Genomic DNA, 14305 nt, shown 5'->3' with positions numbered 1-14305 from the left:
AACATGATTTCCTCCTTGGGAATAATGGGCTTCTTACACTCTGTACACCTATTTCTCTCACACAAGTTTCTTGTGCACCCTTAAATCATTTCAGACAGACTCCCTGGGCAAAAGGGTTTTGTGCACTCTTTCTTTAAGAGGGAAAGAATATTAGTAGCCAATGAAGTGACACTCTCCTGTTTCCATGGTGACAAGGGAAACTAACCTTGTCTCGGGAGAAGCAAAGATCCTGATAAGAAACAGGACCTACAAGGGCTGCTTTTTTCTGATAAACTTCCGTGGGTTCCAGTCTCTGGAAACGTCTGGACCCAAAGAATAAAGCCAGCTGCTGTATGAGAGTAACACAAAATGTAAAGTTTTTTTCCCCTTGTTTTGTTTGCGATTCAGATCTGCAAAGGGGACACACTCCATTGCTCTCGGGTTTTGTGTTTTAGAAACTAAAGAACTTGAAACTGCTGCTAAGACCCAGAAATGTTTTTAAAAAGCTGTTAAATCCAATAGATCATTCAGATGAATTTCTTGAGGGCTGGGCTCCCTGGAGGCCCCAAAGAGATTTCAAGTTATGTCCTGCCAGAAATAACCCTTTTTTTTTTTTTTTTTTTTTTTTTTTTTTACAAGTAGAGCAGGCCTGATTTGACTTCACCTGGAACTGTGGACTCAAGAGATCTAATTTATTTATCTTTGTTGTGGGCTCTGTTCAGCTTTGGGTTTTCTAAGGGTTTTTCAGCAGATTAGTGGGGGATGGGGACAATCTGTCAGCTTTATACACCTTGGAAACAGGAAGTTTTGCCTGAATAGTTGGCTTAATTTTTTCCATTTCTAAATGTGATCTCATTACTCTTAGTCCTACCTCCCTTGTTAGTACACACAATAATCCCTTGCTGGTTACACCCTTCCAATACTTGTAGGCTATTACCATGATCCACCCCCCTTAGCCCTCTCCTAGCTCAATCTAGGCTACTTTAATCTTTCCTGTATTCCCCCCTAATTATTGTTCTTCTCTAAAGTGCCTCTAAATTCTTTCTAGTGTGATGATTCCACTGCTGAGTAGTGATGGTGTCAGCAGAGGGTATTATGGTAAATTTGTTACTGTTTTTTCCCATGTTCTGTGGAGCATGGTAGGTGGCCAGGAAGAGAAAATTTCATGGCAGTTTTGAAGAGTGGGACAGGATGCCGAGGACTTGGGAAGAGCACAGAGTTGAAGGCAAATGGAGAGTGCAAACTGGAACCCATCAGTTGCTAAGGTCTTTAGAGCCTTACTCATGATGCACCTGGCATGCTACTAGGAACTGTGTCAGACTAGGTTGGGTACCATGACAACTCAGAGCCTTGTACCTATGGTTACACTAGCAATCAGTTATCCTGGTGTGGTTGGACCACAGGCATATACAGCAGGATGATTGCCTGCCTTGTCAGTGATGTTACAGCTCTCCATGCAGACCAAAATTGCGTTGATGTTTCTTTGGATCCCCAAAGGATGGATTTGTCCCAGCCCTACTTGTAAATGAAAGTAGTGAATCTCCATGACCATTTGAAAGTAGCCAGCTGTTTGTGAAATCTCCAAAATTCCTCCCCTGTCCACGGTGTGTCTGGGGCGGATCACTATCTGAGTTAGGTAGTTGGTGTACATGAAATGGAAAGATACCTGTGCTTGCATATGAGCATAAGATAAAGCTCAGACTTGGAACCCTTAATGTGTGAGAGTGAATTCTATGCTCAGATACATGTGTGTAACTTACAGAACTCAATGGGAGTTCCATGTATGCATCCAAGGGCTGAATCTGGCTTTCTGTGTACTGTGGCTGTGTTGGTCTCCCATAAGAAGAAGGTAATATTTTCTCTGACTTACAAAAAAAATTCCAAGACTAGTAAATGCTTCTGACTCCTCATATCTTTGTTTCATCTCCAGCCTTTTGCCCAGCCAGGGTTGCTATACAGACATGTCTCATTCCCCCTTTTTGTACTGTGCCTGTTGGGACCCTTGGAATGTGCGGGGTAAAAGGCTAATTAAGACCATGCCAGGCGTACCGAATCAGAAAGCCAGGTAAGCAGAAGCCATTGGAGGAAGAGGGAATTCCATTTTTTCTAATGCTTAACACCAGTTTCTTGCATTTATCTTTTATTTGGGCCCCATTAATAGTGGCGGGGCGTGTTGTAAGTTATATATACATATAAAGAGATGTGTTTAAAGTTACAGGTAACTCATGTGTATGCTGATCTTTATACAAGTAATGTATTACACTTTTATGTTATGTACGCCTTTCCAAATGCATTTTACACAAGTTATATTGTAATGAGTTTAGTGCTGGTGTCAGGTGCTGTGTATATGTCATTTCTGTCATGCTTCCCTCAAGCCCAGAGGGAAGAGATGGGACTAGGGGAGGGCATTACTGAGAGGCTACTGTTTAGATACACTACAGCTTATCTTAGCAGAATTCCAAGAGGCCATAACCCAAACCAAATAACTGGAGACTTGCTGTAACATCTGAGTATAGATTCAGGGCCAAAGTCTGCCCAAAATTACACCCAATTCAATCTTATTGTGAAGGCATTGTCCTTGTGCCTGGGGTGGGCAAAGATACAGTCTGTCCCCAATCTGAAAGAAGCTGGCCAACGGGCTGCTGCTTCCAGGAGGTATAATGGTTTTCTGCTCTCAGAAGGCTGAATTGCCATGATTCTATAAACCTGGTTTGTTCCTGTTCCATAAATATGTCTGAATACCGTTTATATTTTTAAACCAGGTCCTCCTCACTAGGCATGATCTTGAAAAACCAAAATAGTTTCCTGTTTGCTATAAAACCTCCCAGCACATCCAAGTAAGTATTTGTCTTTTTCATGAAGAAGAGTGGGGGGCTCAAGAGTGGTATGTGACATGAAATGGCTTTCCAGTGTGTACAGGTGCTAACTCTCCCTTACGAGCTGCTCTGTTCAGCAGAAAACAGATAACTCCTATTAGCAGTCCCAAGACTTCACATCACTAAATGGTATTGATGTTATGGTAATTTACACATGATGCACTAAAGCCTCAGTGGTGTGGAGTCTTACCAGCAAATGCATGTTACAGACACCACTCTTCTGCACTGCCTCCTTCCTTCTGCTTAGAGTTGTCACCAATTTAGAAAAAAAAACAAGTGACATCAGGGTTTGTCAAATGGCACCCGGACACACAAGCTGAAACCCAGACTGTCCAGGTGAAAACCGGATGGGTGGCAACCCTACCAGACACGTAAGCCAAAAACCAGACTGTCTGGGTGAAAACTGGACTGGTGGCAACCCTAGCTGAGTGGTGGTAACTGCTTAGTACAGAGTACCTCAGTGAATGTGGCTGGTGTTATTGTACATACATATACAGCATGTGACCAACAAAATCTGAGTCCCACAGGTCAGTAATAACATACAGAGATCACAAGCAGCTCCCAGGGAAACTGGTTGGCAAGCTCAGTATTGCTGTACTCACACGTCACTACAAAAAGGGGCACTTTGTTCTCACCACCCTGGCAGCCCACGAAAACTGGGTTTAACTGAGTGCGCCTGGCTCTGATGTTTGAAGTGGAGCAATTTAGTCACTAAGCAACTCTACTCATCTGCAACTCTCTGAGGAGGTGCTTGTCATTTGCAGACGGATATTGCCCAACAGAAAATATGGATATCGACTGCGAAGCAGAGAACCGCCTGATGTGAGTAGAACAGGTGGAATCATTTGCTGTAGAATGCTAACAAGAATTTCTTCTTCGAGTGATTGCACATGTGCCTTCCACTTTTGGTGTGCCCAGGCCCCTCGCACACTCATTGGAAATTTTTCCCTCAGTGCTACCCATCAGGGCAACTCTCAAGCACCCTCTGCTGCCTCGCACCACTTGCACCGATATAAAGGGCCCAGCCGCCCCTGAGTTCCCTCAGTTCCTTCTTAGCATCTGTGAGGATCATTGGAATTGTTTGTCTCGTTTTTGAAAGTGCTCTTGGTGTGTTCATTATAAATTATTTGTACATAGCTTTCTAGACTTAGTGTTAGTACTCAGTGTGAGTTGTCATTTTTGGCCCCAGTTGTTTTGTTTTTTCCCTCGTTACTTGGTACTGAAGGATGCTTTGGTCATTGGGCTTTAAGCCCTGCATCTCTTGCCTTAGGCAGATGCCCAGGAACAACCCAAACTGCTGCTTCTTGAAATGTTTAGGGGAGGCTCATATTTGGTCTCTTCAAAGTTGGCTGGCCTCTGCTTATTCACTAAGTCGCCACCATCTGAACTCTGTGCCCTCTTGGGTACTAACTTTGCTAGATTGGTGGACGGACCCACTCAGTGTTTGTGGAGGTGTTCCCTTTGTCTGCCCTCAGCCTTCACTGACTGGTGACAGACCTGTCTGCCCTGGGGTGGGCAGCTCATCTGGGCCCCCTCTGAACTCAGTGTGTGTCCCTCAAGGAATCTCTCTCTTCATATCAAAGCCAGAGAACCAAGGACTGTCCACATCACCTGTCAGGCCTTCCTCTACCACATGTCAAGGGGAAGAGCCTCTTTATTTTCACAGACAACATGCAGCGATGTTTTACTTTAGCAGTCGGGGCGCTCACTCTTCTCTGTTTTGTCGGGAAGCAGTTCACCTATGGTACTTTTGCATTGCCAATTCAATCAAACTCGAAGCCTCTTACCCTCCAGGGGTGCAGAATGAGCTGGTGGCCCACCTAAACAGATCATTTAAGAGTCACCACAAATAGACATTTTTGGAACAGGAAGTGCTGACAGTTTTGCTCCCGACAAGGCTGCAGTCCTGCTTCCATCACAGACACTTTCCTGCTGCCCTGGACAAACGGGTTATTACGTTTTTCCCCCAATCCCACTCCTACACAGAATGATGCTAAAGATCAAGTGGTACCAGACCCAACGTATATTAATAGCCTCAGCATGGCCTCGATGGCACTGGTTCTCCACTCTAGTGTATCTGTCAGTGGCAGCTCCAGTTTCACTCCTGTTGAACCCACACTTGATCTCCAAAGATCATGGACAGCTGCTCTACCCAAACCTGTGGGCCCTTCATTTAACAGCCACGAGGCTTCATGGCTAAATGCTAGAAAAGAGTCTTGCTTGAAGTAAATTTGCCATGTCTTGTTAAATAATAGAAAGCCCTCTACCAGAACTGCTTACCTGTCAAAATTGAGGTGTTTTTCTGTCTGGACTCTTCAGTCCGGGGTCTTGCCAATATAGTCCTCTATCCTGCATGTCCTGGACCATCTATTGCACCCAAAACATCAGGGGTTAGTGATTTCTTGTATCAAGGTCCACCTGGCAGCAAGATCCATTTTCCATCCCTATATGGGTAACCGTGCTATATTTCCTAATGATATGAGAATCAGGTTTATGAAGGTTGTCCCATCAAATAAGGGACCCTGTCTCCCCAGGGACTTGAACCTAGTTTTGTTGACCCACTGTTTGAGCCTTTAGTAACATCGATCCATGGACCCAGTGTTTGAGCCTCTAACAACATGCTTCTTGCTGCACCTATTCCTAATGGTGGCTTTCCTGGTAGCTATCACTGTGGTCAGGAGGGTGGCTGAACTGCATGCTCTGACATCCAAACCACCTAATGCAATCTTTCTTAAGGATAAGGGGTACTTGCACCCTCATCGGAGATTTATTTCTAAAGTGGTATCTGATTTTCATAATAACCATTCAATTTACTTACCTGTGTGTTACCCAAAACCACATGCTAATAAAGAGAAACAATATCTGAACACCATAGATGTTAGAGAGCATTGGCCTTGTATATAAACAGAACTAAATGGTTTTGTTCATTAACCCAACTATTCATGGCCTTAGCAGACATAATGAAGGGTCCTCCTGGTCTCTTTGCTAAGAATTTCATCTTGCATAATGTCCTGCATTCATGTTTGTGATCTGGCAGGTATTTCCCCACCATGCATGGTGTGAGGGCATGCTGTGCCAATGTTCAGGGGGAAACAGACCTTCGCTGTCTGTAGTTCTTAAAGATCCCGTGGCATTTGCAAGAGCTGGGGTGTCAACCCCTTTAATCCTGAACATACTTCACCTTTGCTCATTAGAATTCTGCTCAACTTCCCCCTGCAGTTAATCTGGATAAGGTATTCTTCACTTCCTGCCCTCAGCACTGGGAGCCTGCTGCGGACACCGGGACAGCAGCAAAATTAAGCAAATTGTAGCTGCCTGGATCTTGGGTGCAGAGATGCTGTGCGTGGCGAATGCTGGACCCAGGATGTGATATTCTGTCTTGCTCTGGTGCTATGAAGGCAGCTGGAGGCCCTGTTGCAGAAATGTATGGGCTGCTCTTTACCCATGGGCCAAGCATAAAACACAAAAGCCATATCATGGCACAGATCTGATTCTATAATGGCGCAGATCTGATTGATTTTGGGGAAGGGTCCTTGGGTGGGGAAATCCCATTTTTCCTTTCTGCTGGTATGGAGGATACTGTAGAAAACACTCCTGACAGTTTCAGAGTGAGAGAGAGAGAGATCCCTTTAATGGGTTTAGGTTTCCAGACACTGGGTTTTCTGAGCTGAATATCTTCTCTTTTGGCCCCCAGACTTCAGGAGAGTTCATAGAAATCTCACCTGGTTATACCTTGACTCGGAGTAAAGAACATCTCTCCGTCACACTAGGGGAGGAATTTTTTGAAAGAAAAAGAACTACTGAAGAACCGGCCCCGCCCTTTGTTCCCAGGTAATCTTAGAAAATCAGTTAAATGGGAAGAAAAGTGGTTGAATCTTAAAATGGTCTTGTTCCCCCCCACCAAAATAATAAGTGTGTGAGGAACCTGTGAAAGCTTGCAAGAGGGGAGATGATCCTCATGAGCACATACTACATAGACAAGGGGCATTTGTCTAGCCCAACTGAGTGTAAAGCTGATGTGAGATTAGAATCCAAGGTAAACACCTGGTGTGTGTTAAGAGAGAGATGAAGAGTCTGATTCTTCTCTAATTTAAGTAACTCGGGAGCGATTCCACTGACTTCATAGATGTGAGAGCAGAATCAAGCTTCTCTCTGGGTTTCTGGTGTGCGAGAGTTTTGGGTTCTGTTCATTGTTCTGCACGTGGCACTCCCAGGGTTGTCACAAGGATAGAAGAGAGAGGTGTGCTCTGTAATTTGATAAGTGTTGCTGCAATTTTAGAATCAGTTGTACAGTCTCAGCCATAGTGCTCTGCCTTCCAAAGGCCTAAATGGGGGATAAGGAGCCAAAGTGAGGGATGCTACTAAAATAGCATTTATTTTAAAGAGGGGAGTTTTATTTCTGTAACAAAAATAACATTTTTTTAACGATGGAGTGTTTCTAAGGCAAACAGAACAGTAAGAAAATGGGAGAGCCCCAGGCTGGTGTGAGAGGATCATTCACGTCCAAACTGAAGAACTAGTAAGAGATCAGATCTCAACTTTTTGAAAAGGCAATTTCTATACCACAGTGCTAGCTGAAGAAAGTGTAACTGTGGCGCATCTGCCCAGAGTGTGTTCATAGCTTTCTGATTTCAGGCAAAATATAAGACAAATAAATGCTTTGTTTCTGACTTGCCTTGAAATGCCTGTATCTGGCCTTCTCACCAAGCACTCCCATCCACTTCACTGTCTGTTTTTTAGCACCTACGACCAAGGGGGGCGTGTATGAGTGTTGAGGCTGAAAAGTCAATGTAGAACCATTATAGGTTTTTGGATGCTGTATAGTATCCTGCATTATGGGAGGAGTTGCTAAGGAACAAACTTCAGAGAACACTCAATAATGAGCCGCCTCTTAGATGCAGTCATGTTTTTTGTTTTGCAACAAACTCATGTCATCTGCTCTAACTCAACCTGCAGAAGTTGGATAATGTACATTTAATCTTTCACTCTCTTTGCAGAAGCCCAGTGAAACTTGAGACGTGAGTATGGCTTGTTTTGTGGGGTTTTTGGGTCAAAATCAAAAACTGAACTTTCTGTACATTTTTAACCTCCTCCTCCTCACCACCCGCAGGAATCTGGTTTCATTCATTACCCTGAATGCTGTTTCTTGGTTAACCGGTGACAGCAAGATGTGCTGTTATATACAAAGTGTCTCCTTCACCTCCTTCCACCCTGGAGATGGAACACTGTTGTCCCATTGCTTGTTTTGTGTTGAGGGCTGGAAACTGAGTCTAAATGTAGATCTTCTGTAAGGAAAGCAGATATTAAAGTAAGAAAATAGTGTGTATATTCAGATCTTGTTCTGTCAGTAGCCATTTATAGTGACTGAATACGGTTTGGAAACTACTGTGACATGAAATACACTCTGATGAGAAGATGGGGATACCCAAAATCTGGAGCCAAATACCCCTTAACTTTGTGTGATTTGGATTTGAATGTTGTGTTCTGGGCCTATCAGATGCTAGTACTTGTGCAAATGTTGCAGCCCATTAACATTTCAAATTATTCTGTTTTAATGTTTAACTTAATTTGATCATTAAGTTTGATCTTTTTCTTTAAATGTGCTCGTCCCTCTGTTTGTTTTCTCTCTTCGGAGTGCTCTTGTGACCTTGAATCTGGTATCTAGCTGCCATTGGGAAGATACTAGAGCGAAGCAAAGTGAAGTGTTCAGTAAAAGCCCGTCTGTGGTCTGGGACCCAGCTTTCATTCTTTTAGCTCTAACAGGCTAAGAGGCAGCATGTTTAGTCCCTTGGGAGGAGCACATCACATGTTGCTCAACAATGGTCCTTCCAGCTGATTACGCAGCAGCATTGATGGTCTCCAGGGGGAGTCCTGCCTGGTTCCCCTTGGACAGAAAGGTGGTAGTTAAGGCATGAAGCCTTCAGGATGCTGTAAAAGAGAGAGGATGACCAAATAGGGTCACAGGGAAGCTTCAGTAGTGGATGGAAAAAGTTGCCCTAATGAAATTGATATTTATCTAGAAGTCCTGAGCACCAGTAAGAAGATTAAAAGACTCTCACTACAAGAATCAGAGAATATCAGGGTTGGAAGGGACCTCAGGAGGTCATCTAGTCCAACCCCCTGCTCAAAGCAGGTCCAATCCCCAGCTAAATCATCCCAGCCAGGGCTTTGTCAAGCCTGACCTTAAAAACTCCTAAGGAAGGAGATTCCACCACCTCCCTAGGTAACGCATTCCAGTGTTTCACCACCCATCCCGTGAAAAAGTTTTTCCTAATATTCCAACCTAAACTTCCCCCACTGCAACTTGAGACCATTACTCCTTGTTCTGTCATCTGATACCACTGAGAACAGTCTAGATCCATCCTCCTTGGAACCCCCTTTCAGGTAGCTGAAAGCAGCTATCATTCTTCTTTCCTCATTCTTCTCTTCCGCAGACTAAACAATCCCAGTTCCCTCAGCTTCTCCTCATAAGTCATGTGTTCCAGTCCCCTAATCATTTTTGTTGCCCTCTGCTGGACATTCTCCAATTTTTTCACATCCTTCTGGTAGTGTGGGGCCCAAAACTGGACACAATGCTCCAGGTGAGGCCTCACCAATGCTGAATAGAGGGGAATGATCACGTCCCTCGATCTGCTGGCAATGCTCCTACTTATACATCCCAAAATGCCATTAGCTTTCTTGGCAACAAGGGCACGCTATTGACTCATATCCAGCTTCTCATCCACTGTAACCCCTAGGTCCTTTTCTGCAGAACTGCTGCCTAGCCGCTTGGTCCCTAGTCTGTAGCAGTGCATGGGATTCTTCCATCCTAAGTGCAGGACTCTGCACTTGTCTTGGAGAGGCGGTAGCTAAGATAATGGAAGAGTTCTTTCGTAGATCTAGTGCTGTCTATACTGTGGCTCAGGTTAACTTAACTCTGTCTTTCAGGTGTGAATTTTTTCATACCCCAAGCAATGTAGCTAGGTTGACTGAGCCCTGGTCTACATTACAGAGTTGGGTCAACATAAGGCAGCTTACATTGACCTAACTCTGTTGGTTGAACCTCATCAGATTTCTTTTGGCCCAATCCTCTAATTTGTCTAGGTCCCTCTGTATCCTATCCCTACCTTCCAGCATATCTACCACTCATCCCAGTTTAGTGCCATCTGCAAACTTGCTGAGGATGCAATCCACGTCATCCTCCAGATCATTAATAAAGATATTGAACAAAACCGGCCCCAGGACTGACCCATGGGGCACTCCACTTGATACCGGCTGCCAACTAGACATAGAGCCATTGATCACTACCCATTGAGCCCGATGATCTAGCCAGTTTTCTATCCACCTTTATAGTCCATTCATTCCGCCAATACTTCTTTAACTTGCTGGCAAGAATACTGTGGGAGACAGTGTCGAAAGCTTTGCTAAAGTCAAAGAATAACACATCCACTGCTTTCCCCTCATCCACAGAGCCAGTTATCTTGTCATAGAAGGCAATTAGGTTGACCTGCCTTTTGGAGAGGGAATACCATCCATTCAATTTGAAATCTCATGCTACCATGTTGAGAAATCCCCTTTCTTTCTGCTGTTGAGAGCTGTAATACTTAGGAGACAGGTAGGGTTGCCAACACTCCAGGATTGACCTGAAGTCTCCAGGAATTAAAGATGAATCTTTAATGAAAGATTGTCATGTGATGAAACCTCCAGGAATATGTCCAATCCGTATTGGCAACCTTAGAGACAGGGAATGATACAAAGGGTGCTTTGATTGCTGTTAACCAACCTTTCAGTGTCTGGGGTGGTCACTTTCAGAGTTGGGATTGTAAAATTTGCCAGAACACACCGCTGGAATAAATCAGAGACCCAAATGCACCAACTCTCCACAAAGATGTCCCACATTCTGACCAGTGATGGTCAGTCTCTGTTTGCAGCCGCTGACCCTCTCCTCCTCCTTCCCTCTGTGCAGCTAGACTCCCTCCCTTCTCACTGTGCCAGATGGGGTGAGGTGCCTCCATGTGGGCAGGATGTCAAAGCTTGTTTTTCTCTGTGACCTTATTTTCCTCTGGTGGCCTTGTTGCTGCTGAAGGGAGCAGGAAAAGGAGCTGCACTGGAAAGTAGGTTGCTGGGCCAAAAGACCCCAAAGGGAAGGGGGCGGCGTCCCTAATGAGTGGGTAAACCACTGATAAACATTTCCTCAGCCCCAGTGGTAAAACAGGCTGCGGGGAGATTACACACCCATTCTGCCGCCCTGCCGGCTCGAGTGGGAGAAGCAGTGAAGGGGCTGACACCGGCCCCAGATGATGAATTCCAGTAGTGATATTATTTCTATTTCCACCCCTGCTCCTATTAAAACAACAAGATTGTCCCAGCAATGGGCCCAGGGCATGACAGAGAGATGGTGTATCATTGTAGGGAGGATATTATTACTGACTTAGAGGAACAGATTGCTGAGCTGACAGACATGATGGAGCAACTGCGCAGAGATCATCAGGCCTCCCGCAAACTGGTGAGTCCACCCGGTTGTCATCTCTCCCTTCTTCTCAGAAAGTGCTCCATGAAGTCACACTGTCTGAGAGAGGCTACAGGGAAAGGACTGACTAGACCACACAGCATTGCCTGGATCCTTTCAGTGCCATTATTAGTGACTGACTGGCTAAAGTGCACCCAGATTGCTGGGTGTCCACGTGCCTGCAGGAGGCAGTGTTGTCTAGCGGTTAGTGCAGAGAATGGGCAGGCAGGGCACTTGGCTAATTATTTATGTGCCGTAAATGTGCATTCCTTTACAGCCAAACAGTAGCTTCATGGAGGGCAGCATTTTTAAAACCACCTAAGTCACTTGAAAGTCACTGAGACTTATGCTCCCACGTGAGTTCAGCGCTTTTGAAACGCCCACCTGGAACGACTTCCCTGCAGTTTGAGATTTAGAAGCGTTTGCTCTGATTGCGATTGGTGACTGGAAAAAGAGCCATGGCTTGGGTAATGAAGAGCTCTCTGCATAACCAGCCTAGGATGGAAAACAGTTAAACAGCATGTTTGTCAAGGGGAAAATGAATAAAAATAACACCTTTTCTGTACTGGGATCGGAATTGTAGCTATCACAGTTCTGAGCCCACTGTGGACAGGATTTTTACTAACCTGACTGGAGTTATGTCATTAACAGATATTTTCTCTCAAACAAATGGCAGGGTAGGTACATTTGCACCTTATTAAAAACTTGTCTCCTTTCCTTTCAAGTTGGAGAAGGATATGGAAGAAAAATGCAATGAAATGCAACAGGAGCATGAAAATAAGATCAGGTACGACTGCTGCGCTATGCAAGGAGAAAGCACATATGTGAACTGAATGCTGGATACCACAGTTTTCTCTACAAGATTTTACATCTTGTGTGGTTTTGGATGTTCAGAATAAGAGACAACATGGCAGTATGTCTTCTACAAAATGAGCCAAGTTTGGGATTGACTCACTGTGATCTCTATACTATAATTATTATTGGGAATGGGAAAAAATGCTGACATTTAAATTTTGGGGAGTCTGATTTGGGGCATCCAGATCCAGTGGCTTTGAGTCCAGGCTAGAATTAGGCTCACTTTCCAATCCTGGATACCATGGGAGCAGCGGTATCATGAGGCCATTAGTACTTAGATTTTGTACCATGGCTGGTGAAGATATTGTGAGATTTTATTCTCTCATGCTATTTCCATCATCCATAGGCCAAAATGTGACATGAACAGCTGTTCTTGTGAGATCTGAGGCTGGGCACTTTCTTGGAGTAATGGGAGGGCATGGCAGTGTGTCTGCCAGTGTCTCAGTGTTTTCCTTTGCTGACCAGCCTAATCTTGACTTCACATTGTGTTGGGGACATCAACGTTTCTTTCATGTCCCTACTTTGTCCAGACGCTTAGGGCACCACGCTGTCTTCAACTGATGAGGTGCTAGGTGCCATCCGCACATTGTTGGCATCTGAGCCCACAGCACGATGTACCTTGCTGGAGGGGTCTCGCATACTTGTTGAATGAGTGGTGACAAATCTGAGCTGTGCCGCTCTCTATGGCTAACTGTCATCCAGGACCTATCAGCGCGCTCTTGAAGAAGAAAGAATAGAGCCAGCTTGGCACAATTTTGTGCTTCCCCTCCCCGCCCCCCGCTGGACTCTCAGATGGCTAACAGAACCTTTTGGCCCAGTACTATCTCCCTACTATACCCAGCTATGAAGTCTGAGTGAGAAACGATTAATCTACGTTTTTATAAGGTTCCTCCTTACTGTAGTAACAATGATCCGCAATGAACTCGTCAGCTTGGGAAAGGTTATTGAGAAGGTGGGGTGATGGGCTAAGTCTAGCAACACCTGACTTCCTCCAGCAACCCCACGTGCAGTCAACTCTTACTTCACAAACCAGCAAATATACATTTGCAACTAATATCTAAACTGACTTTAGATGCCCCTTGTACAACATCACTAAATTCTGCTCATATCAATCACCTCATTAGAAACTAATGCACTTTAAAGAGAGAGAAATGCAGAATGAAAGATGAAAACTAGGACCCAGAGCAAATAAAATAAGATAAATGACTAGCTGGGACATGCCCAGCACAAACAAAATACATGATGGTGTGAGATGCCATTAAAGCTTCTAATGGCTACTTGTTTAGGAAGATCTGCATGACACATCTGTGGCCCCTCCACTTATGAAATTACACCCCAGGTTATATTTTCTCCACACACACAGAGCAACCATATACTTTCAGCCTGGCTGACCTTTATTTTAAAACACAGGAAAACAACAAAACAAGAAAGAACAAAAGTAAAGTCTCCAGGGTGAGCACAGTCTCTCTCCCCTCTGGCACTTTGCATCTGAACTGACCACAAAATGTCATCTGCCTCTTACAGATTCCTAGAAATTTAAATGTGCAGTACAAAGAAAAGAAAATAATGTACACAGTTACATTCACCTGGCCATTCACCTTCTGTAATTATTCCATCACTGTAAACGATCATGTGGGTGGACAAAAGGAAAGTGTGCTCTGTAGATATCTGCATTGATGTGCTTGTGCATTGGTCACGCAGGGAACTCCAAGAAGCTCACTGTGCAGAGCTCCAAGCCTTGCGAGTGCAGTACAAGAAAGAACTGAGGACTGAGAGGGCCTCTGCACAAGAGAAAATGGGTATGGACAGGCTTTCTGGGAAATCTGAACCCTGTTGTTTTCATGGTTACTCTGAGCTGGAAACTCCTGTCGGGTTCTTTCCATCTCTAGCATATTCACAGCAACAGACTCCCTTTGGAAGCTTCCCTTGCCTCTCCGTGTTTTGGTACTGAGCCATGATTGTCAGTACTAATTGGGGAAGAGGGACAGTTGTGAAGGAAGTTGGCTTGGGGCTGGTAGTGTGCCATTCCTTTAAATGCTAGTGTTGTGCTGGAATTATAAATGGTAGTCAGCAGTCAAGTTCGGATCTGGATTAGGTTTAGACTGGA

At 44.6% G+C, this 14305-nt stretch overlaps 1 protein-coding gene across 5 annotated transcripts in view; it reads left to right on the top strand.

The window, feature by feature from the left end:
* Window positions 1-214: 214 nt before the first annotated feature.
* The window catches only part of FLACC1 (flagellum associated containing coiled-coil domains 1), a 29801-nt gene continuing 15710 nt past the window's right edge, over window positions 215-14305 (top strand). For 2 of the 5 annotated variants that reach the window (XM_074967913.1, XM_074967910.1), the window contains exons 1-10: window positions 215-350; window positions 1123-1244; window positions 1910-2044; window positions 2742-2816; window positions 3620-3677; window positions 6550-6686; window positions 7853-7873; window positions 11247-11340; window positions 12069-12130; window positions 13900-13997. In XM_074967913.1, coding sequence (XP_074824014.1) covers window positions 333-350; window positions 1123-1244; window positions 1910-2044; window positions 2742-2816; window positions 3620-3677; window positions 6550-6686; window positions 7853-7873; window positions 11247-11340; window positions 12069-12130; window positions 13900-13997 — 820 coding nt within the window. In that variant the 5' untranslated portion in view covers window positions 215-332. Of the gene's footprint in view, window positions 351-425; window positions 1245-1635; window positions 1829-1909; window positions 2045-2741; window positions 2817-3619; window positions 3678-6549; window positions 6687-7852; window positions 7874-11246; window positions 11341-12068; window positions 12131-13899; window positions 13998-14305 lie in introns of those variants that run through there. The other 3 variants (XM_074967914.1, XM_074967912.1, XM_074967911.1) reach the window with 3 other exon arrangements.

Source organism: Natator depressus, chromosome 11, assembly GCF_965152275.1.
Source record: "Natator depressus isolate rNatDep1 chromosome 11, rNatDep2.hap1, whole genome shotgun sequence".
NCBI lineage: Eukaryota > Metazoa > Chordata > Testudines > Cheloniidae > Natator > Natator depressus.
Note: the sequence above shows the minus strand (reverse complement) of the source record. Positions and strands in the feature narration are given on the sequence as shown.